Source organism: Hylobates moloch, unplaced genomic scaffold (genome assembly GCF_009828535.3).
Source record: "Hylobates moloch isolate HMO894 unplaced genomic scaffold, HMol_V3 SCAFFOLD_16, whole genome shotgun sequence".
Lineage (NCBI taxonomy): Eukaryota > Metazoa > Chordata > Mammalia > Primates > Hylobatidae > Hylobates > Hylobates moloch.
Window position 1 is genome coordinate 57,495,248 of NW_026652291.1, and position 24,746 is coordinate 57,519,993.

The 24,746-nt window shown below is 48.0% G+C and overlaps 1 protein-coding gene across 1 annotated transcript in view; it reads left to right on the forward strand.

The window, feature by feature from the left end:
- Window positions 1-24,746, forward strand: part of TEP1 (telomerase associated protein 1) — a 63,574-nt gene that overhangs the window by 26,442 nt on the left and 12,386 nt on the right. The window contains exons 9-39 of the mRNA XM_058429395.1: window positions 1,386-1,510; window positions 1,826-1,983; window positions 6,203-6,312; window positions 6,962-7,052; window positions 7,284-7,461; window positions 11,178-11,346; window positions 11,848-12,006; window positions 12,186-12,263; window positions 13,206-13,336; window positions 14,817-14,975; window positions 16,102-16,278; window positions 16,533-16,653; window positions 17,617-17,741; window positions 18,013-18,126; window positions 18,218-18,335; window positions 18,494-18,688; window positions 18,806-18,981; window positions 19,079-19,235; window positions 19,370-19,549; window positions 20,008-20,100; window positions 20,364-20,496; window positions 20,648-20,798; window positions 21,026-21,159; window positions 21,311-21,399; window positions 21,667-21,781; window positions 22,237-22,477; window positions 22,659-22,782; window positions 23,598-23,722; window positions 23,850-23,949; window positions 24,168-24,323; window positions 24,468-24,680. Coding sequence (XP_058285378.1) covers window positions 1,386-1,510; window positions 1,826-1,983; window positions 6,203-6,312; window positions 6,962-7,052; window positions 7,284-7,461; window positions 11,178-11,346; window positions 11,848-12,006; window positions 12,186-12,263; window positions 13,206-13,336; window positions 14,817-14,975; window positions 16,102-16,278; window positions 16,533-16,653; window positions 17,617-17,741; window positions 18,013-18,126; window positions 18,218-18,335; window positions 18,494-18,688; window positions 18,806-18,981; window positions 19,079-19,235; window positions 19,370-19,549; window positions 20,008-20,100; window positions 20,364-20,496; window positions 20,648-20,798; window positions 21,026-21,159; window positions 21,311-21,399; window positions 21,667-21,781; window positions 22,237-22,477; window positions 22,659-22,782; window positions 23,598-23,722; window positions 23,850-23,949; window positions 24,168-24,323; window positions 24,468-24,680 — 4,395 coding nt within the window. The remainder of the gene's footprint in view (window positions 1-1,385; window positions 1,511-1,825; window positions 1,984-6,202; window positions 6,313-6,961; window positions 7,053-7,283; window positions 7,462-11,177; window positions 11,347-11,847; window positions 12,007-12,185; window positions 12,264-13,205; window positions 13,337-14,816; window positions 14,976-16,101; window positions 16,279-16,532; window positions 16,654-17,616; window positions 17,742-18,012; window positions 18,127-18,217; window positions 18,336-18,493; window positions 18,689-18,805; window positions 18,982-19,078; window positions 19,236-19,369; window positions 19,550-20,007; window positions 20,101-20,363; window positions 20,497-20,647; window positions 20,799-21,025; window positions 21,160-21,310; window positions 21,400-21,666; window positions 21,782-22,236; window positions 22,478-22,658; window positions 22,783-23,597; window positions 23,723-23,849; window positions 23,950-24,167; window positions 24,324-24,467; window positions 24,681-24,746) is intronic.

Consider the following 24,746-nt stretch of genomic DNA (forward strand, 5'->3'; position numbering starts at 1 on the left):
CCAGGCTGGTCTCGAACTCCTGACCTCGTGATCCACCCGCCTTGACCTCCCAAAGTGCTGGGATTACAGATGTGAGCCACCACACCCAGCTGGTATTGTATTTTACTGCCAGGTGACATGTCAGTAAAGTTGGATAAGTGAGTTAAAAACATTATGAAATATTTACCTTTCACAGGAAGTTTTAAAAACAAACCAAACAAAATCTTTTTACTTTCAGACAAATAAAGTATTGTACTTAGCAGTTAAGAGCATAGAATCTGGATTCACATCACCCAGGTTTGAATCTCCCATCCACCCCTTACTGGCTATGAGACATTGGTCAAATGATTTAACCCCTCTTGCCTCAGTTTTCTCATGGATTAAATGGGAATAAAGCAGAACCTACATTGTTAAATTGTCATAAAGATTAAATAAGTTACTATATTTAAAGTATTTCTAACAATTTCTGGAAGTAAATAAGTGTTAGGTATCACTACCATCATCATTATTAAAACAGATGATTAGGAAAATATATATTAGCGTTATAAGAGAAAACACATTCTCAGTTGGTCAACTCGTCTTTTCTCTTCATCCTATTAATATATCCTAAATTTAGTTCTTCTACCATAGAAGATTCTGAAAGCTACCTACTTTTAGTTTTTATTTATTTATTTCTTTTTGAGACGAAGTCTTGCTCTGTAGCCCAGGCTGGAGTGCAGTGGTGCTGTCTTGGCTTACTGCAATCCCCACCTCCTGGACTCAAGCAATTCTCCTGCCTCAGCCTCCCGAGTAGCTGGAAGTACAGACATGCGCCACCACGCCCAGCTAATTTTTTTGTAGTTTTAGTAGAGGCGGGGTTTCACCGTGTTGGTCAGACTGGTCTCAAACTCCTGACCTCCTACTCCTCCCTCCCGAGTAGCTGGGATTCAAATGATCCACCTGCCTTGGCCTCCCAAAGTGTTAGGATTACAGGCGTGAGCCACCATGCCCGGCCTACGTTTAGTTTTTAAACTCCTCGTAGCCTGCATTGTGCTCGTTTCTCTATTTATCTATTAAGAGTCTTAGTGATTTAAATCGGAGCTGATTTTCCCTTTCCCCTCCTCTACAAACAAAGCTGTCCTGTGTTCATTCTATCCCCACCTTGTTTCTCACAAGCCAGTCAACCCATGTTAACTGCTTGTGTGAATGAAACGGTGACCCCAAAGAGCTGCCACCCTGTGCTGCTCACCATGGGAGCTCTTGTTGCCAGAGATTTGTACCCTCTATTCCTACTCCTTGGCCAAATCTATTTTGAAGAAAGAAATTACCACATAGGGATAGGATGGTCTTAGAATCTGCTTTATTGAAGAAAGTTCCCATGGTCATGGATGAAAGGACCCCTGTGGGACTTGGGGATGTTTCCACAGTTTGAGAAGGCCCGTGATACAGTGTCAGAGAAAAAGAATCCTCCAAGGTTCACCCTGAAGAAGCTGGTTCAGCGACTGCACATCCACGAGCCTGCCCAGCACGTTCAAGCCCTGCTGGGTTACAGGTGAGGAGCTCCACCCTGAGCATGCATTCCATCTAAGTAATTCCTTAACTCTTCAACATCCATGGCCCCCATCCCAGTAGTTCTCAAACCCAGCAACATGACTTTAGGCAGACATGCCCCGTAGACATGACTGACTTTCCAATTGCTGACTTTCCTTTTCTGACTCACCTGTAAACATGACTCACCTTTCCTTCTCCGAGTTATTTTCAGGCCTATTTGGGCAGACGTGCCCTGTAAACATGATTCACCTTTCCTTTTCTGAGTTATTTTCTTGCTGACTCTGAAATGATAGACCTCTTTCTTCCCTATCCTCAGATACCCCTCCAACCTACAGCTCTTTTCTCGAAGTCGCCTTCCTGGGCCTTGGGATTCTAGCAGAGCTGGGAAGAGGATGAAGCTGTCTAGGCCAGAGACCTGGGAGCGGGAGCTGAGCCTACGGGGGAACAAAGCGTCGGTCTGGGAAGAACTCATTGGTAGAGTGACCTTGACCATCACATTCCCTCCTTCTCTTCCCCATTTATGCCTCCACATTTTAGGTCCTCAGTAGAAGATCTCTGTGGAATGATGAAGTTATTATTTTGCCTGGTAGTTGTATTACTGAAAATGATTTGATTTATAAGGTCTGCCATTGACTACACCAAAGTAAACAGTGGTACTTGCTTTGAGTAATGTTGGCATCATAGATCATTATACCAGATGTAGTTAGGTGATGCACAAGATTTTATCAACATATGACAAAAGTACCTTCTCTCTCGTTGTACTTGTATCAATATCTCTGTAACTCATTCCAAAAAAGGTAGGACTGGCATATGGCATATTGGAATCTGTACAGAACCTCATATTGTATTTAGGACATGGAAGTTTTAGGTAATTTGCCCACACTGATACAGAAAAACAGAATTCAAATAGGGGAGGACCAAGTTATCTTCAATTTTCTCTTTCTCTTTTTTTTTTTTTTTTGGTCTACTTTTAACTATAGCAGGCTCTTTCTTTCATTTTTTGCTTTATAAAATTTTTACTTTTTTTTTTTTAATTTTAGAGATAAGGTCTTTCTAATGTTGCCCAGGATGGTCTCAAACTCATGGCCTCAAGCAATTCTCCTACCTTGGCCTCCCAAAGTGCTGGAATTACAGTCGTGAGCCACTGCACCCACACACACACCCCCACACACAAACACACATACACACACACACCTGCCTCCAATTGACAGCCTCTTCCCTGATAGTTGAAACCACTTGGGGTGGAGTAGAATAAAGGGGCCTGGATAGAAGCCAGTATATGTAGATAATTCTTTTTTTTTTTTTTTGAGACAGAATTTTGCTCTTTTTGCCCAGGCCGGAATGCAACAGCACAATCTTGGCTCACTGCAACTTCCGCCTCCTGCCTCAGTCTCCTGAGTAGCTGGGATTACAGGTGCACACCACCATGCTCAGCTAATTTTGTGTTTTTAGTAGAGATGGGGTTTCACCATGTTGGCTGGTCTTGAACTCCTGACCTCCAGTAATCCACCGGCCTCGGCCTCCCAAAGTGCTGGGATTGTAGGCGTGACACCTGGCCATATGAAGATAATTCTATATGCACCCATCTCCACTTCCTCCCTCTGGTTGAGAACCATTGTCCCTGAAATTGTAAGGACATGTAAATTTATTCTTTTAATGTCATTTATCCTGGTTGAGGCAAATGCCCATAGTCTAATCCCATGGTGGCTAGAGTTTTTTTTTTTAATCATATACTACAAAAACAATTTTTAGGATACACAAGAATATATGTATATGTACCTTTTTTTTTTTTTTTTTTTAGAAACAGGGCCTCACTTTGTTGCCAAGGCCGGTCTCTAATTGCTCGGATTACAGATGTAAGCCACTGTGCCCAGCCAAAAATAAATATACATAAATAAAAGGAAATATAAAAAAGATAAAAGTATAAAATATAAGATAAAATGTAATTGGGTATACAGAACCCTTTTTGGAGGCCATAGATCTCATTAATAACTCGTTAACATTTTTTTGGAATGAAATTAGTGAATTTTGCAATCTGAAGGATAAATGTCCAGTTTATTTTCTAATATCACCAGTATGATATTGGACTTAATTTCTTATCAAAAATGATCTAGAAAACCTTTTATACATAGTAACAGTTGAAAAAACTTGAGTCAACAATGGATGCACTAGTTCATTTACAGTACATATACAACTTAATTGTTCCGTACAGTTTGTGAATCAGAATTATGACTGGAGGCCAGGCACCGTGGCTCACGCCTGTAATCCCAGCACTTTGGGAGGCTGGGGTGGGCAAATCACTTGAGCTCAGGAGTTTGAGACCAGCCGGAGCAACATGATGAAACCCCGTCTCTACCAAAAATACAAAAATTAGCTGGGCATGGTGGTTGATGTCTGTGGTCCCAGCTGCTTGGGAGGTTGAGGCAGGAGGATTGCTTGAGCCTGGGAAGTGGAGGTTGCAGTGAGCCAAGATTGTGCCACTGGGTGACAGAGACAGACTCTATCTCAAAAATAAAAAATAAAAAAAAATTATGACTGGAGAATCCCAAGACTTCCAGAGGGCTGAAAGCTTCCAGCTATAATTCAAATGAGACTTACATCCCCTTTACAAAGGGAGCACCATTTACCTGATGAAGCTGCTGATGGTGTGGGCTGGTGCACAAGGCACGGTGAGGGACTGACAGGCCTGGCCTCTAAAGTGGTTCGAATGCACCTCTGTCCAGGAAAAGAAAATCACACCTCCTATTTATGTTTACTTTTATCTAAAAGAAAAGAATTTTCCCAATATTTACTATGCAGATTGAACCCACATAGTCACTCAATCCATATGATACAGTGTTATGTGTTATGTGTAATAGTTGAGGTTTTCTGAGCATCCACAATCTGAGGGCATTAATGGCACCCCTTCACTCTTTTTTTTTTTTAATTTTGGTTTCTACATAATTTGACTTATAGCAATTTATCTTTCAATTGTAGATGGAATTGGAATTATATTATTCAGTATTAACCGAATTAACCCTCTAAAATTGATATAAACCTTTTTTTTTTTTTTGGGCGGAGTCTGACTTTGATACCCAGGCTGGAGTGCAATGGCGTGACCTCGGCTCACTGCAACCTCTGCCTCCCAGGTTCAAGTGATTCTCCTGCCTCAGCCTCCTGAGTAGCTGAGATTACAGGTGCCCGCCACCACGCCCGGCTAATTTTTGTATTTTTAGTAGAGACGGGGTTTCACCGTGTTAGCCAGGATGGTCTTGATCTCCTGACCTCATGATCTGCCCGCCTCGGCCTCCCAAAGTGCTGGGATTACAGGCGTGAGCCACTGCGCCCGGCCTAAAATTGATATAAACCTTAAAAATATTATTATTAAGAAACTATGGGCTGGGCATGGTGGCTCACACCTGTAATCCCAGCACTTTGGGAGGCTGAGGCGGGCAGATCACTGGAGATCGGGAGTTCGAGACCAGCCTGGCCAACATGGTGAAACCCCGTCTCTACTAAAAATACAAAAATTAGCCGGGCATGGTGGTGAGCATCTGTAATCCCAGCTACTTGGAGGCTGAGGCAGGAGAATTGCTTGAATCCAGGAGATAGAGGTTGCAGTGAGCTGAGATCGCACCACCACACTCTAGCCTGGGCGACAGAGTGAGACTCCGTCTCAAAAAAAAAGAAAAGAAACTATGGCTTGAAGATAATATTAATAACACAGGGACAAGGGAACAATAAGAAAGTGACAGAGGTCAGAGGTGAAATTCTATCTCCAGCGCAAATCTTTTTCACCAAAAAAAGTAATGACTAATCAAATATAAGAAATTGGGTAAGAAGCTTACAAATTATGAAGGCTATTTTGAATATGGATTTACATACATTTATCATTATAAATGTGAACTTTTTTTTTTTTTGGGGGGACAGAATCTTGCTTTGTCACCCGGGCTGGAGTGCAGTGGCGTGATCTTGGTTCACTGCAACCTTCGCCTTTCGGTTTCAAGCCATTCTCCTTACTGAGCCTTCCGAGTGGCCGGGATTAGAGGCACCCGACACCACGCCGGGCTAATTTTTGTATTTTTGTGGAGACGGGGTTTCATAAATGGTGAACCTTCTTTTAAATAGATATTGTGCCTTGAAATATTAACTAATGAATGTACTACATTATGTTAGTATATACTTCATAAGTCAACTTACACTATGAAATTTATCATTTGGACATCTAAAAAGTTTAGAAACCTTTGCTCTAGACTAGATAATACATTTTGCCAGTTGAACCCAATCTTAGGGCTAGAGCCAACAGATTAAGTGGTAACATAAGTTGTTTATTGAAACAGCCATCCCATAAACAGTGTTGCATAAATTTTGTTCCAAACTTCAGGCCAACCCTGTTTTTAATCTTTCCAAGCCTTTAAAACATTTTGAATAGGGTAGATTGTATGTGAATTCCTCACTTCCTCTATCTTGGACTTTCTACATGCCTGGTTTCTGAACTTCTTGCTCTGGTCTCTGACCTCTCTCTAATCATCCCTCATTTGCTTTTTTTTTTGAGACAGTCTTGCTATGTTGCCCAGGCTGGACTCCAATTCCAGGGTCCTGGGCTCAAGTGATCCTTCTGTCTCAGCCTCCTTGGTAGCTGAGATTATAGGTGACTGCCACTGTGCCTGGCCTCCTCATTTGTTTTTCTCACTCTATGCCCCACATTCCACAGAAAATGGGAAGCTTCCCTTCATGGCCATGCTTCGGAACCTGTGCAACCTGCTGCGGGTTGGAATCAGTGCCCGCCACCATGAGCTCATTCTCCAGAGACTCCAGCATGCGGTATGTGTGAGGGGCTGGCAGCCATGGGGCCCAGCAACTAGATGTGCATGTGGAGAGGCCACTGCTGCTTTGGAGGCCAGGCTTCTTCAGGTGGCTGAGGCAGGTATGGCCACCAAGCTATTTCCATGTGGGCTGTAAGTAGGTCTGGAAATACAGATAGGTTGAGGGAGATAAGTTTGGGGGTTCAGTAAATCCTTTGAGAAGGTACAGTAGAATTTAAATTTTCTGAGCTCAGTGACTTACCAGGAAGAGACACTTCTGTGATGTAACTGATTTCAGAAGGAGTCTTTGTTTTTTATTTATAGAGATGGGGTTTTACCACGTTGGCAAGGTTGGTCTCGAACTCTTGAGCCCAGGCAGTCCACCTGCCTCAGGCTCCCAAAGTGCTGGGATTACAGGCGTGAGCCACCACACCCTGCCCAGAGGGAGTCTTAAAAGAAACTTCTTTTACTTTCTCTTCTTTCGTTACCTTTTCTCACATCCTAAAATGATGACTTTTTTCTTTCTTCTTATTACCCCTTTTCTGTATCTCTTGTCTAAGTTCATTTTGTCCTTCTGTACCTTCCCACAAAGCTAATAGAGAAGATCCTTGAAGCCCCCCATACTCCCGTCTCCTGTGCTCATGACCCCTCCCTCCCTTGCTTTCTAGAAGTCGGTGATCCACAGTCGGCAGTTTCCATTCAGATTTCTTAACGCCCATGATTCCATTGATGCTCTTGAGGCTCAACTCAGAAATCAAGGTATTCTCCGCCTTCTTCCAACTCCTGTTTGCCTCCCATATCTGACAATAAATGAAGCAGCAGCACCAATATTTTCAGCCTCTTGCCTTGCAGTCTCAGGGTGTGTCGGGGTGGGGGGCAGAGGTCAGACACTTGCCAGCCCCAAGGGTTGGGGCTCAGGTCACATGACTGGTAGGAAAAGATGAGGGAATAGAAGCTACCTAACTCAGAAATTTACCTGTCATCATACAGCATTGCCCTTTCCTTCGAATATAACACTGATGAGGCAGATGCTAACTAGAAATGACAAGAACCGTCCCAGGCGGAGGTTTCTTTGCCACCTAAGCCGTCAGCAGCTTCGGACAGCAATGAGGATACCTGTGTTGTATGAGCAGCTCAAGAGGGAGAAGCTGAGAGTACACAAGGCCAGGTATGTATGCCCTGTCTGGGAGCCAAGGGTGGGCAATCGGGGCTACCTGGCACAGGTTGGAAGTCATCTGGGAAGCCCAACTGTTTTTCTGTAAAGGTTTGCTTGTCAGTCATCGCAGTGGCTCAGAACTGCCTGGTTTCTTGCACAGCACGCCTTGTCTTTAACGTTGTCCTAGAGAGAGATCATGAAACAAAGTCTACTCCTGGACCTCCACTCTATTGTCTGTGATTGTTTTATTGGTTTATGTGGATTCCTTTCTTTTAGTTATGCTGATGTAGGGTGGTGTATTCTGGTGTCCTCTCTGCTTCCGCTCTGATTCATGGTTTTCTTTCTTTGTCTTTTCTGTGACATGTTTGTTTTTCTTTTTGTTTCTATCTCTTTCTGTATTTTTTGACCCGTTCATCCTTTTTGTTTTTGTTGTGTGTGTGTGCGTGTGCGCGTGTGTATTTTGAAATACACACAAATATAGTCACCATCAGCAGGCTCAAAGACAGATGTACCATCTGTTTTGTAGGCTTGATGAAGTCTCAGCTGTCTTTTTAAGTGGTTCATCAGCATCTTACACTTATTTTTACTCAAAACAAACACAGGACTCACTTAACTTTCTAGAGGGCTCAGTAACTAGGAACCTCCTGAATCAGTAGCTGAACAGAGGGCCATTTAAGAATCAAGCCCGGCCGGGTGTGGTGGCTCACGCCTGTAATCCCAGCACTTTGGGAGGCTGAGGCAGGTGGATCACGAGGCAGGCGGATCATGAGGTCAGGAGTTTGAGACTAGCCTGGCCAACATGGTGAAACCCCCTGTCTACTAAAAATACAAAAATTAGCCGGGTGTGGTGGTGGGTGCCTGTAATCCCAGCTACTTGGGAGACTGAGGCAGGAGAATCACTTGAACCCAGGAGGCGGATGTTGCTGTGAGCCGAGATCGTGCCACTGCACTGCAGCCTGGGCAACAAGAGTGAGACTCTGTCTTAAAAAAAAAAAAAAAAAAAAAAGCCCAAGGGGCCAGTCCAAATGGTATTCATGTACTGACCAATGTAGCCACTAGCCACATGTGGCTATTTAGCAGTTGAAATATGCTAGTGAAGTCTGAGTTGAGACATGCTAGGTTTTGAAGGCAGTCTGAAAAAAGAGTGTGAAATATTCATAATTTTTGTATTAATTACAGGCTGACATGAAAATGTTTTCATATATTGGGTTAAATAAAATGCAGTATTAAATTAATTTTAGCCAGGTGCAGGTGCTTGCACTTGTAGTCCCACCTACTTGGGAGGCTGAGGTGCTGGGATCTCTTGAACTCAGGAATTTGAGGCTGCAGTGAGCTATGATCATGCCACTGCACAGACTAGGCAACAGAGGAAGACCTTGTCCCTTTTTTTTTTTTTTTGAAACAGGGTTTTATTCCCATCACCCAGGCTGGAGTGCAGTGGCACAATCCCAGCTCACTGCAACCTCTACCTCTTGGGCTCAAGTGATTCTCCTGCCTCAGCCTCCCAAATAGCTGGGATTATAGGCACACACCACTGCACCCAGCTATTTTTTGTATTTTTTGTAGAGTTAGGGTTTCACCATGTTACCCAGGCTGATTTCAAACCCCTGAGCTCAAGCAATCCAACCACCTTGGCCTCCCAAACCAAAGTGCTGAGATTATAGGCATGAGCCAAGGACCCTGGCTCTTTTTTTTTTGTTTTATTGAGACAAAGTCCTGCTTCGTCACCCAGGCTGGTGTGATCTCAGCTCACTGCAACTTCTGCCTCCCCTGTTCAAGTGATTCTCGTGCCTCAGACTCCCAAGTAGCTGGGATTACAGGCGCATGCCACCACACCCCACTGATTTTTGTATTTTTAGTAGAGACAGGGTTTCACCATATTGGCCAGGCTGCTCTCAAACTCCCAACCTCAAGTGATCCATCTACCTCGGCCTCCCAAAGTACTGGGATTACAGGCGTGAGCCACCACGCCTGTCTTGTCTCTTAAAGAAAAGAAAAATTAATTTCACCGATTTATTTTTACTGTTTAAAATGTGACTATTAGAAAATTATATGTGTATAATTTAAGTTTAATTTGATTTAATTGTAATTGAATTCTATTGGATAGTGCTGGGAAGACTACTGATTTTGCTAGATTAAAACATTAGTATAAAAAACTTTAAATATGCACACAAGTAATAAAAATATAATAGACTTCCATAAAACTGTTTGTCAGATTCAGTGATTATCTAGATTTTATTACATTTTCTTTTTTTTCTTTTCTTTTTTTTTTTGAGACAGAGTCTTGCTGTGTCCCCCCAGGCTGGAGTGCAGTGGCGCTATCTCGGCTCACTACAAACTCCGCCTCCCGGGTTCACGCCATTCTCCTGCCTCAGCCTCCCGAGTAGCTGGGACTGCAGGCGCCCGCCACCACGCCTGGCTAATTTTTTGTATTTTTTTTTAGTAGAGATAGGGTTTCACCGTGTTAGTCAGGATGGTCTCCATCTCTGGACCTTGTGATCCACCCGCCTCGGCCTCCCAAAGTGCCAGGATTATAGGCGTGAGCCACCGTGCCCGGCCTACATTTTCTTTACTGATCTTTTTTCTTTTTCTTTTCTTTTGAAGATATTTTTAAAACAAATGTCAAATAATAAGACACATTTTATTTCACCTTTCCTTATTTTGTGGGTGTTTCTTTAACAAGGGACATTTTTTATACAATGAGAATGTTATTAATATAACTGACAAAACTAAAAATAATTCCTTGGTAAAATCATCTGTTATTTAGTCCATATTCAAATTTTCCAATTGTTTAAAAATATCATTTCACAGTTTTATTCAAATCAAGATCTAAACAAGGTATACACATTACATTTGGTTGTTAAGTCTCTTATGTCACTTTTAACCTTTTAATTGTTCTTATGCCATTGAGCTACTGTGAAACCCAGGTTCAGGGACCCCAAAGAATATCCCATATTCTGGATTTGCCTCCTTCCTCGTGATGTCATCTAACTTGTTTTTCTATTTCATGTTCACTGGGCATCAGCTCTAAAGGCTTGAACAGGTTTAGATTTGCCAAGTAGTTCATAGGTGATCCTATATATATACTATTTAAGTGGGACCACTACTCAGTAATGCTAACATTGATCAGCACTTTTAGGTAGTAATAGCCTGATCTCTCCACAGTAGTTAATGGCTCATCCATTGGTGATCTTTGCGTGAACCAATTGTTTCACTGGGGGTTGCAGAATGAGGGTTTTGTCATTCCTCCATATTTTTAACTGGAATTTTAAAAACAGCCTCCCTTATCAACTATATTTATTTAGTTACCCTGAAATAGATTGTATGGGAAAGGTGGGATGAATATTCAATTTATTCTCCTTTAATTGCCAGTTTTCAGAGTAAGGAGTTAGCATTTGTTTTTTAAAATACAATTTAAAACTATGCAGCCATTAAATCTTGCTTCATGAAGTAAGAATGGATTCATGTGGTAAGTGTAGCCAGTGGGTCTACAGGTGACTTCCCCTCTCCTACCATGAGTGTGGATTAGAAGAATCCTATAGGATGGGGGCAGAGGGAAGCTCTCTCCCAGTCCTCTACACCAGAAATGGAGTGGGCTGTGGAAGGGGGTGTGGTGCTTGAGGTAGGGAGAAGACTCAATACTTAGTGGCAACTTCTCATCTCCCCATCTGCCTCTAAGGGGCAGATAAGTCCCTGAGCCCCTGTGTCTGTGTCTTTCTTGCCCGTAGACAGTGGAAATATGATGGTGAGATGCTGAACAGGTACCGACAGGCCCTAGAGACAGCTGTGAACCTCTCTGTGAAGCACAGCCTGCCCCTGCTGCCGGGCCGCACCATCTTGGTCTATCTGACAGATGCTAATGCAGACAGGCTCTGTCCAAAGAGCAACCCACAAGGGGTAAGAAAATAAAAAGCATCCTCCAAGGGGTTGGGTTGGTAGGATGCTGGGGATCCTGAGCGGTATCCTGTTCCCAGAGCTGGTTTTCCCAGGCAAACACTCAGACTGAAATAAATGATATGAATTTGCTTCCAAGTATCAGTCCTTGGTTCCTAGGGACAATTCCTAGGATGTTGTTTCAACCAGGTTTATGGATTATAATACTAACATTTCACCTTTGGTTGGTACTTGGTACTCTCTAAATTTCCATCACCAAAATATGTCTCACTTTCACCTTACTACATCCCAGTGTTGAACTTGGGCAGGGATCCTGGCTCCTCTCTTCCTCCCTCCACAGTCAGCTCCTCCTGAGGGCTGCTGAAGCTGACCCCTCCTAACTTGGGATTTTATGCCTTTTCTTATTCCCTCAAACCAATGGAAGGGTTTGGCCTCCAGGGCTGGCTGGGCAAGGGTGAATTCCAAAGCAGGGAGCTTTATTTCCCCTGACACTTGTCCAATCAGCCCCCGCTGAACTATGCACTGCTGTTGATTGGGATGATGATCACGAGGGCGGAGCAGGTGGATGTCGTGCTGTGTGGAGGTGACACTCTGAAGACTGCAGTGCTTAAGGCAGAAGAAGGCATCCTGAAGACTGCCATCAAGCTCCAGGCTCAAGTCCAGGTCAGACACTCAACACCCACCATCCAAAAATACATGAAGGACGCAGGCCTGGGAATAGCCCAGATATTTGGTCAAGGCACAGATAATACACAGTTCTGAAGATTTCCCAAGCAGACTGCAAGACTGCAGTGTTTGTCGCTTACTGTGCAACCACATAACATAAAGTTTCTTTCCTTCAGGAGTTTGATGAAAATGATGGATGGTCCCTGTATACTTTTGGGAAATACCTGCTGTCTCTGGCTGGCCAAAGGGTTCCTGTGAGTATTAATCCCTGAGAAACCCTCTGCCTCCCCCACGTTTTCCTCTGCAACTGATATATTTCATTTCTTGACCTTTAAAGCTGACTTCTCCAACCACATACAGTAGTCAGATCAGCTCTCTACTGGCTACAACCCCCTACCCAGTGGTGTGCTGGTAAATATCTAACAACCAGCTGCCTAGAAAAATAAGCCTTGGTTAGTAGCATCTGCTAAATTTCCATGGTGTAAACAGTCCTACCGTGGCTGATCTTAAGCTATCAACATGATGCTACTGAATGTAGAGTTGGGAAAAGACACTCAGGAGCACACTGCTGTGTAGTATTCTCACAATCCTGATACAGTAGGTGTAAATAAGCACGAGTAGATAATAGTAAAATGTAGTAAAATTATTAGGAAGTTATGCATTTTGAGTATTTATTACATTTGTTTTATTTTCTGATTTTTATTTTTTGAGACAGTGTCTCACTCCGTTGCCCAGGCTGGAATGAAGTGGCTCGATTAGAGCTCACTGCAGCTAAAACTCCTGGGCTCAAGTGATTCTCCTGCCTCAGCCTCCCAAGTAGCTGGGACTACTGGTGTGTGTCAACATGCCCAGCCACATTTGTTTTAAATATAACTTATTTAATTTTTTAAATGTATACAATTTAATGTTTAATAACGTCCGTCTTTAAGAACTGCCCACAAACTTCCTGAAAACTTAACAATCAGCTCTCTTGAACCTGAATGAGCCAGCTGCAGTATACCACTGCCCCACTCCAACCTTCACTTTGATGTCGCCTGTAAGTTAAAATGTAGTGGCTTCCCTCATTCTCTGTGCTCTCAGGAGAGGTACTCCTCTCAGAGTTCTCCTAATCCTCCTGTCCTCAGAAAGCTCATGTCTTGATGTCCTGGGCTCTCTAGCATCCCTTCTCTAGCATCTTCTCCCCTTTCATGTTACAGGTGGACCGGGTCATCCTCTTTGGACGAAGCATGGATGATGGAATGATAAATGTGGCCAAACAGCTTTACTGGCAGCGTATGAATTCCAAGTGCCTCTTTGTTGGTATCCTCCTAAGAAGGGTACAATACCTGTAAGGGTGCTTATACTTCCTGCCCAGTGTCAGAAATTAGTGGTCTATGTTTCCTCTCTACGCCTGCCAAAGCATAGGACCCTCCCACTTGGCAGGGATCTCCCCAATTCTGCCTTCTCACCTCTGCTGCACTTCAGGTGGATACTTTAGCCTAACTCGGTACCTCTCCGTGAGAGTCCACCCTAGCCCTAGCCTACCACATAACCCTATTAAAGGTGCAGAAGTGGGGTTGTCATCTTGGGATGTTAGTGGGCAGTGATTGTGTTCCAGGTATTGTTTGTGATGGTTAGTGACTGCTTCTTCCTTTGCCAGGTCAACAGATATCTCAGGTGTATGATGGGATATGAAGTGAATACAGATGGATAGTTGAGATTGTTAGAAATTTTTATTATCTTTCCTTTTGAGGCAGAGTCTCACTCTGTCGCTTCAGGCTGGATACAGTGGCCGAATCTTGGCTCACTGCAACCTCCATCTCCTGGGTTCAAGCGATCCTCCTGCCTCCGCCTCCCGAGTACCTGAGACTACAGGCATGCACCACCATGCCTGGCTAATTTTTGTATTTTTAGTAGAGACGGGGTTTCACCACGTTGGCCAGGCTGGTCTTGAACTCCTGACCTCGTGATCCACCCGCCTCAGCCTCCCAAAGTGCTGAGATTACAGGCGTGAGCCACCGTGCCTGGCTCCAGTCACTTCTTTTTTAAAGTAAGGTAGTTCACTCCTCTTTTACAGCCATCCAGGCATAGCAGCAACACAGTGTCACAGGGACCCGGGCACTTTTATTGCTCCACGATCCTCAAATACTCAGCTTCTACCTCATAATTCAATATGTCTGCTTCAGCTCCAGCCATCTTGGTATTCAGCCAAGTTTGTATTATATCCAGTAGGAAAGAAGAAAAGGGACATGGGAGATTTCACTGTCAAGAGTTGGCCATGTCACTGTGGCTTCTGTTCAATTCTTGATCTGGAGAAAATTACATCTATTTAAGCTAAAATTATAGAAATCTTTTCACGTTTTTTTTCTCTGTCTCTCTATCCTTTGCCTTCTTATTTACTTGTTTTCTCCCCTGGCTTTTCCTTTGGACACCATCCATTTCCCTCAACTCCTATTAGGAAGCCTCAGGCACATTCCTCCTTCTCCAGGGAGCCTTTATGGCTGGCACAGAGCTCCTCAAGCCCAGACTGGGATGGCTTTAATTTTTACACCTTTCCCTAGCCCATTGCCCCTGGCCCAACAGCAAGTTTGTGATTACCATGCACAGCAGGAGGAGCTAGAGCTGGGCTTCTCTTTTCCTTCATTCCTGTGGTTCTGCATCCTCATTTATTTTAGTCTTCATAAACTGCTTATGGTCATCTTCTTGAGGAGCTTCACTTAACTGGTGACCAAACCTAGACATATCTTTTCTCCCCTGCCCTTTTCGGAAGACCTCACTGATTTTGACCTGTGGTATTCTACTCTCATTTATCTTGTTATTTATGTCAGGTTCATTGCAGAGCATGGGGCCTCCCATCTGCTGGAACATGTGGGCCAAATGGACAAAATATTCAAGATTCCACCACCCCCAGGAAAGACAGGGGTCCAGTCTCTCCGGCCACTGGAAGAGGACACTCCAAGCCCCTTGGCTCCTATTTCCCAGCAAGGGTCAGTCTGTGTTTCTATGCCTTTGTGAATTGGGAGGGGCTGCAGTCAAGCCTTGGGAAACTCTGGGGCTGAAATTCTAGCTGGTGAGGTGCCGCTTGTTCTCTTCAGGAAGGCATGCTTCTTCTTTCTCAGGCGGGGGTTTCTCTACCACAGGGAGTTGTCAGATTGTGAGCAAGCCCGCCTGGCCAGTTGCTTAATTTCTTAAAGCTATAGTTTCTTGCTGGGTGCGGTGGCTCACACCTGTAATCCCAGCATTTTGGGAGGTCGAGGCGGGCAGATCACCTGAGGTTGGGAGTTCAAGTTTAGCCTGTCCAACATGACGAAACCCTGTCTCTACTAAAAATACAAAATTAGCTGGGTGTGGTGGCGCATGCCTGTAATCCCAGCTACTGGGGAGGCTGAGGCAGGAGAATCGCTTGAACCCTAGAGGCAGAGGTTGCGGTGAGCCGAGATTGCGCCATTTTACTCTAGCCTGGGCAACAAGAGCAAAACTCTCTCAAAAAAAAAAAAAAAGCTATAGTTTCTTGATTGCTAAAATGGAGATAATGATAGTGCATACCTCACAGTGCTGTCATGAACAAACAGTAAGTACATAAAAATGATTACCAGAAAAAGGAGAGGTGTATAAGAAATAGCAACTGGGCTTTAAATTCCAGGGCCCTGCAGTTGAGACCACTAGCAGGTGCTTCTCTGAAGACCTGCTGGGCACCCGTCTGCTGTCTGTCGTACCTGGCTTGTGCTCAGTGCTAAAGGGTGATCACAGGCCGGGCGTGGTGGCTCACGCTTGTAATCCCAGCACTTTGGGAGGCCGAGGCGGGTGGATCACGAGGTCAGGAGATCGAGACCACGGTGAAACCCCGTCTCTACTAAAAATACAAAAAAATTAGCCGGGCGTGGTGGCGGGCGCCTGTAGTCCCAGCTACTCGGAGAGGCTGAGGCAGGAGAATGGCGTGAACCCAGGAGGCGGAGCTTGCAGTGAGCCGAGATCGCGCCACTGCACTCCAGCCTGGGTGACAGAGCAGGACTCCATCTCAAAAAAAAAAAAAAAAGGGTGATCACAGCAGTGTTTGTGGATTATGCGGTGGGACTATCCCTAGACTGAGCGCAGCCCTCTGCTTATCCCCAGCTGGCGCAGCATCCGGCTTTTCATTTCATCCACTTTCCGAGACATGCATGGTGAGCGGGACCTGCTGCTGAGGTCTGTGCTGCCAGCACTGCAGGCCCGAGCGGCCCCTCACCGTATCAGCCTTCACGGAATCGACCTCCGCTGGGGCGTCACTGAGGAGGAGACCCGTAGGAACAGGTGTGGGGGCTGCAGAGAAGAGGGGCTGGGTCGGGGATGAGGGGCAGCTTGAGTGGTGGACCTGAGGTGGGCAGGGTTGGGGCTGCAAGAATGGATGAGGGTGAAGGCGGGAGTCACTCCTTGGATACTAACAAGAGCAGCCTACCTTCTCTTTTCTCAGTTGCGAGCCAAGGCCCTGTCTCCCTATTTGTGCCTATGTTCCCTGATACCATGCCCCCAGTGACTCCCACATGTCCCTATAACCATGCCTACAGACAACTGGAAGTGTGCCTTGGGGAGGTGGAGAACTCACAGCTGTTTGTGGGGATTCTGGGCTCCCGTTATGGATATATTCCCCCCAGCTACAACCTTCCTGGCCATCCACACTTCCACTGGGTAAGGCAGACAGGTTTGGAGGAGGGCTGGGGAGGAAGCAAAGGTTGGGGCAGAGGCTGGGAGAAGCCATACTCTGTCAGAAACCCTGGGACTATGAACAGGCAGGTCCTTGAGACTTGAAGTGAAATACAGGCTGAAGATACTGCAAGTGACCATGCTCTAGATGAGAAAAGTCCTTTGAGAAGTGCCTCTGGGGTTGGCCAAGAGCAAAAGTAAGAGAGTGGGTCTGCTTAGGTGTTGCCATCAGATAGATCTGGGTACTGATCTCCCTTCTGTCATCTACAAGTTGTGTGGCTTTGTGTGATGCAGCTTACTCTGACCTAGCCTCAATTTCCCTATATTAAAGAGAAGCAATGACATTTACATTGGAGGGTTATTATGAGAATTAAATGTCTGTAACAGGGCCAGGTGCAGTGGCTCATGCCTGTAATCCCAGCACTTTGGGAGACCAAGGTGTGTGGATCACCTGAGGTTAGGAGTTCGAGACCAGCCTGGCCAACATGGCGAAACCCTGTCTCTACTAAAAATACAAAAATTAGCTAGGCTGGTGGTAGATGCCTGTAATCACAGCTACTCGGGAGGCTGAGGCAGGAGAATTGCTTGGACCCAGGAGGCGGAGGTTGCAGTGAGCCGAGGTTGTGCCATTGCACTCCAGCCTGGGCGACAAGAACGAAACTCAGTCTCAAAAAAATAAATAAATAAAAAAAACAAAAACAAAAGTCTGTAACAGAATACTCAATACATTACAGACATTCAATGAATGTTAGCTATTAGTGCCTTGTTCCAGGAAAAAAAATAAATAAATAAATAAAAAGCATTAGCTATTAGCTGTATTTTATTGCTTGCGCCTGGAGGGAAGGAGAGAGGAACATCACAGATACAGGAGGCCTGGGGCCTTGGCAGGTTTGGAGGGAGGGTCACTGTGGCCTAGGACTAAACCCACTGTCTCCGCCCTCCCCACAGGCCCAGCAGTACCCTTCAGGGCGCTCTGTGACAGAGATGGAGGTGATGCAGTTCCTGAACCGGAACCAACGTCTGCAGCCCTCTGCCCAAGCTCTCATCTACTTCCGGGATTCCAGCTTCCTCAGGTACTGTCTGTTGCCTGCAGGTCGGGGCTCCTTCCCCAGAAGGCCAGACAGGCTAGTCTTCTCTCCTCAGTATTCAGAGTATAGAAGGGGAGTGCTATGAGGCAGAAACAGGACTCAGCATGCCTTTGCAGCCCCACATCAGCCTTGGTACTGGAGTCAGGAGCTCTCTTCTTGAGGAGCTTCAGGAAATTACAGCTATGTCTGGTGGTTGGTGGAGGGAGGCTGGCTGGGGTCTGAGTCTATTCCAACTTTTGGGGTCTTTGATGGTCAGCTCTGTGCCAGATGCCTGGAAATGTGACTTTGTTTCTGAGTCTGAAGAGGCCGCATGTCGGATCTCAGAACTGAAGAGCTACCTTAGCAGACAGAAAGGGATCACCTGCCGCAGGTGAGCTGAGGGAGGTAGGGAGCACCTGTACAGAGATGTGGTGAGAGGAGCCGGGCCTGCTCTCACCTGGTTGTGCTTGATTTGCCCACAGATACCCCTGTGAGTGGGGGGGTGTGGCAGCTGGCCGGCCCTATGTTGGCGGGCTGGAGGAGTTTGGGCAGTTGGTTCTGCAGGATGTATGGAACATGATCCAGAAGCTCTACCTGCAGGTCAGCAGAAGCACTGGTGACCAGAGGGATGGAGAGGGACATGGGGTGGTCTGGGTTGTCCTGGGTAGGAAGTAGCTTGGTGGGGGCTCTGTGAGTTTTAGCCTGGGAGTGCTGAGGAGCATGGCACCATGGATAGTCACTGACCCATTTACCCTCAGCCTGGGGCCCTGCTGGAGCAGCCAGTGTCCATCCCAGACGATGACTTGGTCCAGGCCACCTTCCAGCAGCTGCAGAAGCCACCGAGTCCTGCCCGGCCACGCCTTCTTCAGGACACAATGCAGCAGCTGATGCTGCACCACGGGAGGCTGAGCTTGGTGACGGGGCAGTCAGGACAGGGCAAGACAGCCTTCCTGGTACAGAGTCTTGGGCCTGGGCAGGAGGGAGGGAAGGCTGTGTGGGCTAAGGAGGTAAGGCACAGGGAGCTCAAGCATGTAAAATGTGACCACGTTTTCTGTTCCTGTCCCATGCAGGCATCTCTTGTGTCAGCCCTGCAGGCTCCTGATGGGGCCAAGGTGGCACCATTAGTCTTCTTCCACTTTTCTGGGGCTCGTCCTGACCAGGGTCTTGCCCTCACTCTGCTCAGACGCCTCTGTACCTATCTGCGTGGCCAACTAAAACAGCCAGGTGCCCTCCCCAACACCTACCGGTGGGTATCCCCCAATGAGCCCAGCCTTGTTGATGCCCATGTACCACCCCTGCTTTTCTCTCTCTCCCACTGACCCTGACTTCCTCTCCATGTACAGAAGCCTGGTGTGGGAGCTGCAGCAGAGGCTGCTGCCCAAGTCTGCTGAGTCCCTGCATCCTGGCCAGACCCTGGTCCTGATCATCGATGGGGCTGATAGGTTGGGGGACCAGAATGGGCAGCTGATTTCAGACTGGATCCCAAAGAAGCTTCCCCGGGTGAGTGTGAGAAGGAGGTGGGTGTCGGGAGGCAGGCTGGGGAGGAGGAGGGATACGGCTCGGAGGAGAGGGGCCTCTCCAATGTGGTTCTCCTTTTCTTTCTACCTTCCTGCCCCTTTGCCCAAATATCACAGTGTGCACACCTGGTGCTGAGCGTGTCTAGTGACACAGGCCTAGGGGAGACCCTTGAGCAGAGCCAGGGTGCCCACGTGGTGGCCTTGGGGCCTCTGGAGGCCTCTGCTCGGGCCCGGCTGGTGAGAGAGGAGCTGGCCCTGTACGGGAAGCGGCTGGAGGAGTCACCATTTAACAATCAGGTTGGGTTCTAGGCCGGGGCCGGTGGGTGTGTGGGGTGAATCTGGGAGCTATGAGGACCTGGGGTGCTGAGGCTGCTAGCTGCCTTGCACAGACCTGCTCCTTTGTTTTCTCAGAAATTCTGTCCATGGGAAGTTGTTAATAAGAAAATTGTGATTCCTGATCATGTCACCCAGCCCTCTTCCCCCGGTGAATGGCCTTTCTGGGGCCTCTCGGGGTGAGGGGATGAGTAAAGTGGTTTTTGGTGGGGTAGGCCGAGCCACAGGGGTTTTCTGGCAGGGCTGGCTGGGCAGAGCGGCGTAGGAGAGGGATGGTTTGTGTCCTGGGGTGATGCCATGGACCTGGCGTCTGCTGGGGACTCTCAGAGGAGGAGCTGCCCGGCAGAGGGGCTGCTGCTGGGGCAGAGGGCTGGCTGCGGGCAGCCCTCCTGGACCCCACCCTGAGTCCTGAGTCTTGCCAGATGCGACTGCTGCTGGTGAAGCGGGAATCGGGCCGGCCGCTCTACCTGCGCTTGGTCACCGATCACCTGAGGCTCTTCACGCTGTATGAGCAGGTCGGTTCTCGTCACCTTCCGAGTCCTAATCACCACTTCCCCTTCCCTCTTCAGCTGCTTTGTCTCATCCCTATCCCACGTCCTTTGCTGTCTTGTGATCACCCACTCCCTATCCTCGCCTCATACCTCGCCTCACTTCCCTCCTACTGTTCTTTACTTTTTCATTCCTCCACACTGTCCTCCTGCTGCCCCTTCCCTATCCCACAACCCAAGCTGCTTCTCCTCCCACCACACTGAACAAGGCTGTCCTCCCGCCATCCTAGGTGTCTGAGAGACTCCGGACCCTGCCTGCCACTGTCCCCCTGCTGCTGCAGCACATCCTGAGCACACTGGAGAAGGAGCACGGGCCTGATGTCCTTCCCCAGGCCTTGACTGCCCTAGAGGTCACTCGGAGTGGTCAGTGCTTGGGGTGGGTGGTTTGGGATGCTGAGGGCCAGGATTCGGATTACACTGGGGTCTCAGCAGGCAGTGCAAGGAGAGACTGGGTGTGGTGGGGGCGGGGACACTGTATGGTTAGATGAGGGCCTCAGAGAGCTTGAGTTTTCAGGTTTGACTGTGGACCAGCTGCATGGAGTGCTGAGTGTGTGGCAGACACTACCGAAGGGGACTAAGAGCTGGGAAGAAGCAGTGGCTGCTGGTAACAGTGGAGACCCCTACCCCATGGGCCCGTTTGCCTACCTCGTCCAGAGTCTGCGCAGGTACAGGTGCCCCAGCTGAGCTCCCGCTGACCTCTCTGTGCCTTCCCTTCTTTGAGCCAGGGCCCTCTGTATAGCTTCAACAACTGGCTCCCAGACCATGAATGGGCTACTGCTCCAGCTGCTCCAGTTTCCGCTATTCGAGGGGGTAATAGGAGCCCGCTGCTGTGCCAGGATGCTCACTGACAGGCCTCTTCCTTCTTCTCTCTCCCTTCCTCATACGATGACAGTTTGCTAGGGGAGGGCCCTCTGGAGCGCCCTGGTGCCCGGTTGTGCCTCCCTGATGGGCCTCTGAGAATGGCAGCTAAACGTCGCTATGGGAAGAGGCCAGGGCTAGAGGACACGGCACACACCCTCATTGCAGGTGACTGCAGCCCAAGCCAGCCTGGGTACTGAGTGTGGAGCTTGGGCCTGGAGGCCAGGACCATCCACTGTGCTCCCATCTGCTGGCCAGCTCACCTACTGCCCCTGGGAATGATGCAAGGCTGAACCTTTCTCAATATCTCTTCATGCAGCTCAGCTCTGGAAGACATGTGACACTGATGCCTCAGGCACCTTCCGAAGTTGCCCTCCTGAGGCTCTGGGAGACCTGCCTTACCACCTGGTTAGTTCCCAGACCCCATAGACACCTTTCCCAAAGTGAGTGCTTTGGTTGTTCTGAAACCCCTCTCCCCCTTACCATCTCCACCATCACCGCTGCCATTACCCCTCCCAAACTCCCTTGACCTCTTTCCTTTCAGTTTTCCTGCCCTTCTTCTTCAAGTCCTTTGTCCCAGCTCAGATCCTATCTCTGTATCCAGGTTCTGAGACTAAACTGTCCCTTCTCGTCAGCCCCTTCATATTCCTAATGAATTCAATCTGACCTTCTCAGCTCCAGAGCGGGAACCGTGGACTTCTTTCGAAGTTTCTTACCAACCTCCATGTGGTGGCTGCACACTTGGAATTGGGTCTGGTCTCTCGGCTCTTGGAGGCCCACGCCCTCTATGGTGAGATGAGTCACTGGCTGGATTCTTCTCTGAGATATGGGGCTCCGGGGTGTGCTTATGGGGGCCCTGCTCAGGGTTGGGGCAGGGGTGTGGGTGTCAGGGAAAAAAGATTCAAATTTCCATTTCAAGTCGAAAATGCCAAGACGGTGAGCACGTGACTCTCAGGAGACCTTTCACCTTGATCTCTTGGACCAGAGATTCTTCAACTTTATTTAGTTAGCATAAAACTATCTAGGAGACTTGTTCAAATTGCAGATCCTTGGGTCTCCATATTCTGGTTCCCTAGGTTTGGAGCGGGGCCCAAAGCTTTGTACTTTTAAGAGATATTCCTGATATAGGGCCAGAGGGCCACACTTTGAGACTTACTATTGTAGACACACCATATGGTTTTATTTGGTGCTGGGGCTAATGGGGTCCAGCTGGCTCCCCAGTGACATTCTGCCACCCTTTTATAGCTTCTTCAGTCCCCAGAGAGGAACAAAAGCCCCCCGAGGCTGACGTCGCAGTGTTTCGCACCTTCCTGAGGCAGCAGGCTTCAATCCTCAGCCAGTACCCCCGGCTCCTGCCCCAGCAGGCAGCCAACCAGCCCCTGGACTCACCTCTTTGCCACCAAGCCCCACTGCTCTCCCAGAGATGGCACCTCCAACACACACTACGATGGCTTAATAAACCCCAGACCATGAAAAATCAGCAAAGGTAAGACCTTGACCCCAGACCCTGGTAAGCCCAGCAGAGAGCAAGCTGCAGCTCTTTCTGAAACTGAGGAATAGGGATGACCAAAAACACTGGACAGGGATCCAGCCACAGAAGCACAGAAATCAACTCCTGTTTGCATTCTCTCGTTTATTTCCTCCCTTTCTTCCTACTCTTTCTCTAGCTCCAGCCCGTCTCTGACAGTTTCCTCATCCCCTACTGCCGTGGCCTTCTCCACCAATGGGCAAAGAGCAGCTGTGGGCACTGCCAATGGGACAGTTTACCTGTTGGACCTGAGAACTTGGCAGGTATGACAATCAAGGAGGGGCAGAATTTACCCTCTGAAAATCCGTGCAGACTGCCCTGAAGCCCTAGATGAGCCAAACACACCTGTTATCACTCTGATTGATTCAGCAACTTTACTGTCTGCACATCAGCTCAAAGGGCTTGGTCAAAAAATCAATCACACAGCAAATATTTGCTGCACACCTTCCATTTAAGGCACTGTTCTAAGCGTTGCAAGAAACACAGGACTTGGGACCTTGTCATTGCCCACCAAGTGGTCAGTTTTGTTGGGAGGTAAGACATACAAGGTAAAAAAGGAACCAAAACATTGCCATGTAATCTAATTAAGACCTGAGTGAGTTGTGCAGTTATAGGAGGACATAGGATAGAGAAGGGCAGGCACTCTTGTTCGAACAGGGAACCTGAGCAAAGACACAGGGGGAGAATGTTCCCTGTAAATTACTGGGAATTATGGTAGCACAGAGTGCTTATGGGAGGCTATTAGTACATTAGGCTGGAGAAGTAGTCCTAGAACCACAGCCTGTTTCTATCCTCTTTACACTCATGTCATCCCCTACCCCATGTAACCCCATTTTCTCAGACCCATCAGAATCTTCTGTAACTTGGGGAATAGGTATGGGGTTTGGAGTAGGGGAGAAAATGTGGCCCCACTTGGATCACGAGGCCCCCTGTTGAACGTGTGCTTGACTTGCAACATAGAGAGCCAAGGACTCGTGGCCTTTGTGCCTTGGCCTTCTTTTTGGGTGGGGCCTGGAGTGGTGGGACTTGGAGGGTCAAGGGGATGGCCTGAGCTGCACTTCCTCACCCACTGTCACAGGAGGAGAAGTCTGTGGTGAGTGGCTGTGATGGAATCTCTGCTTGTTTGTTCCTCTCCGATGATACACTCTTTCTTACCGCCTTCGACGGGCTCCTGGAGCTCTGGGACCTGCAGCATGGGTGTCGGTAAGGGGTCCTCCCCGTTTCTCTTAGAGTGAGGGCCTTCCCCATTTGTTAGAAGCCCCAGGAGAAGGAAATGAGGAGGGAGCTGATGGCCAGGGTCCAGAGGACTGACTTCATCTTCCTGGGATAGGGTGCTGCAGACCAAGGCTCACCAGTACCAAATCACTGGCTGCTGCCTGAGCCCAGACCGCCGGCTGCTAGCCACCGTGTGCTTGGGAGGATGCCTAAAGGTAAGACTTGGGGTCTGCAGTGGTCAGAGTGGCCCTGAGCCATGACTCACCCTCGTGAGGTTGTTCTCTCAGTGCGGCCGAGGCTGCTGACTCCCTGGCCAGAGAAGGCCTTCCCTGCTGAGGGCAGGGTAACTGGACAAGGTTGCTCCTGGAGGTCTGGGACTGAGAAGTTCAGGCATCTCTGTTCAGCATCCTGATTCCTCCTCTCTCTCCCTCAGCTGTGGGACACAGTCCGTGGGCAGCTGGCCTTCCAGCACACCTATCCCAAGTCCCTGAACTGTGTTGCCTTCCACCCAGAGGGGCAGGTAATAGCCACAGGCAGCTGGGCTGGCAGCATCAGCTTCTTCCAGGTGGATGGGCTCAAAGTCACCAAGGTAAGAAAGTCCAGTGTAGCTCTTGAGGGAAGCACAGGAGGACAGGAGTGGAGGGTGGCAGACGACCGACAGTAGCATTCTGGGTCACTTTAGGATTTTGCTGAGAGCAGTTCTTCACGTTTCTACTTCTACCTCCCTGTGTAGGACCTGCGGGCACCCGGAGCCTCTGTCCGTACCTTGGCCTTCAATGTGCCTGGGGGGGTTGTGGCTGTGGGCCGGATCGACAGTGTGGTGGAGCTGTGGGCCTGGCGAGAAGGGGCACGGCTGGCTGCCTTCCCTGCCCACCATGGCTTTGTTGCTGCTGCGCTTTTCCTGCATGCGGGTTGCCAGTTACTGACGGCTGGAGAGGATGGCAAGGTCAGCTTGCAGAGGGCTGGTGGTGGGTTGTGAGGAGGAGTAGCAAAGGCAAAGAATATCTTGGTG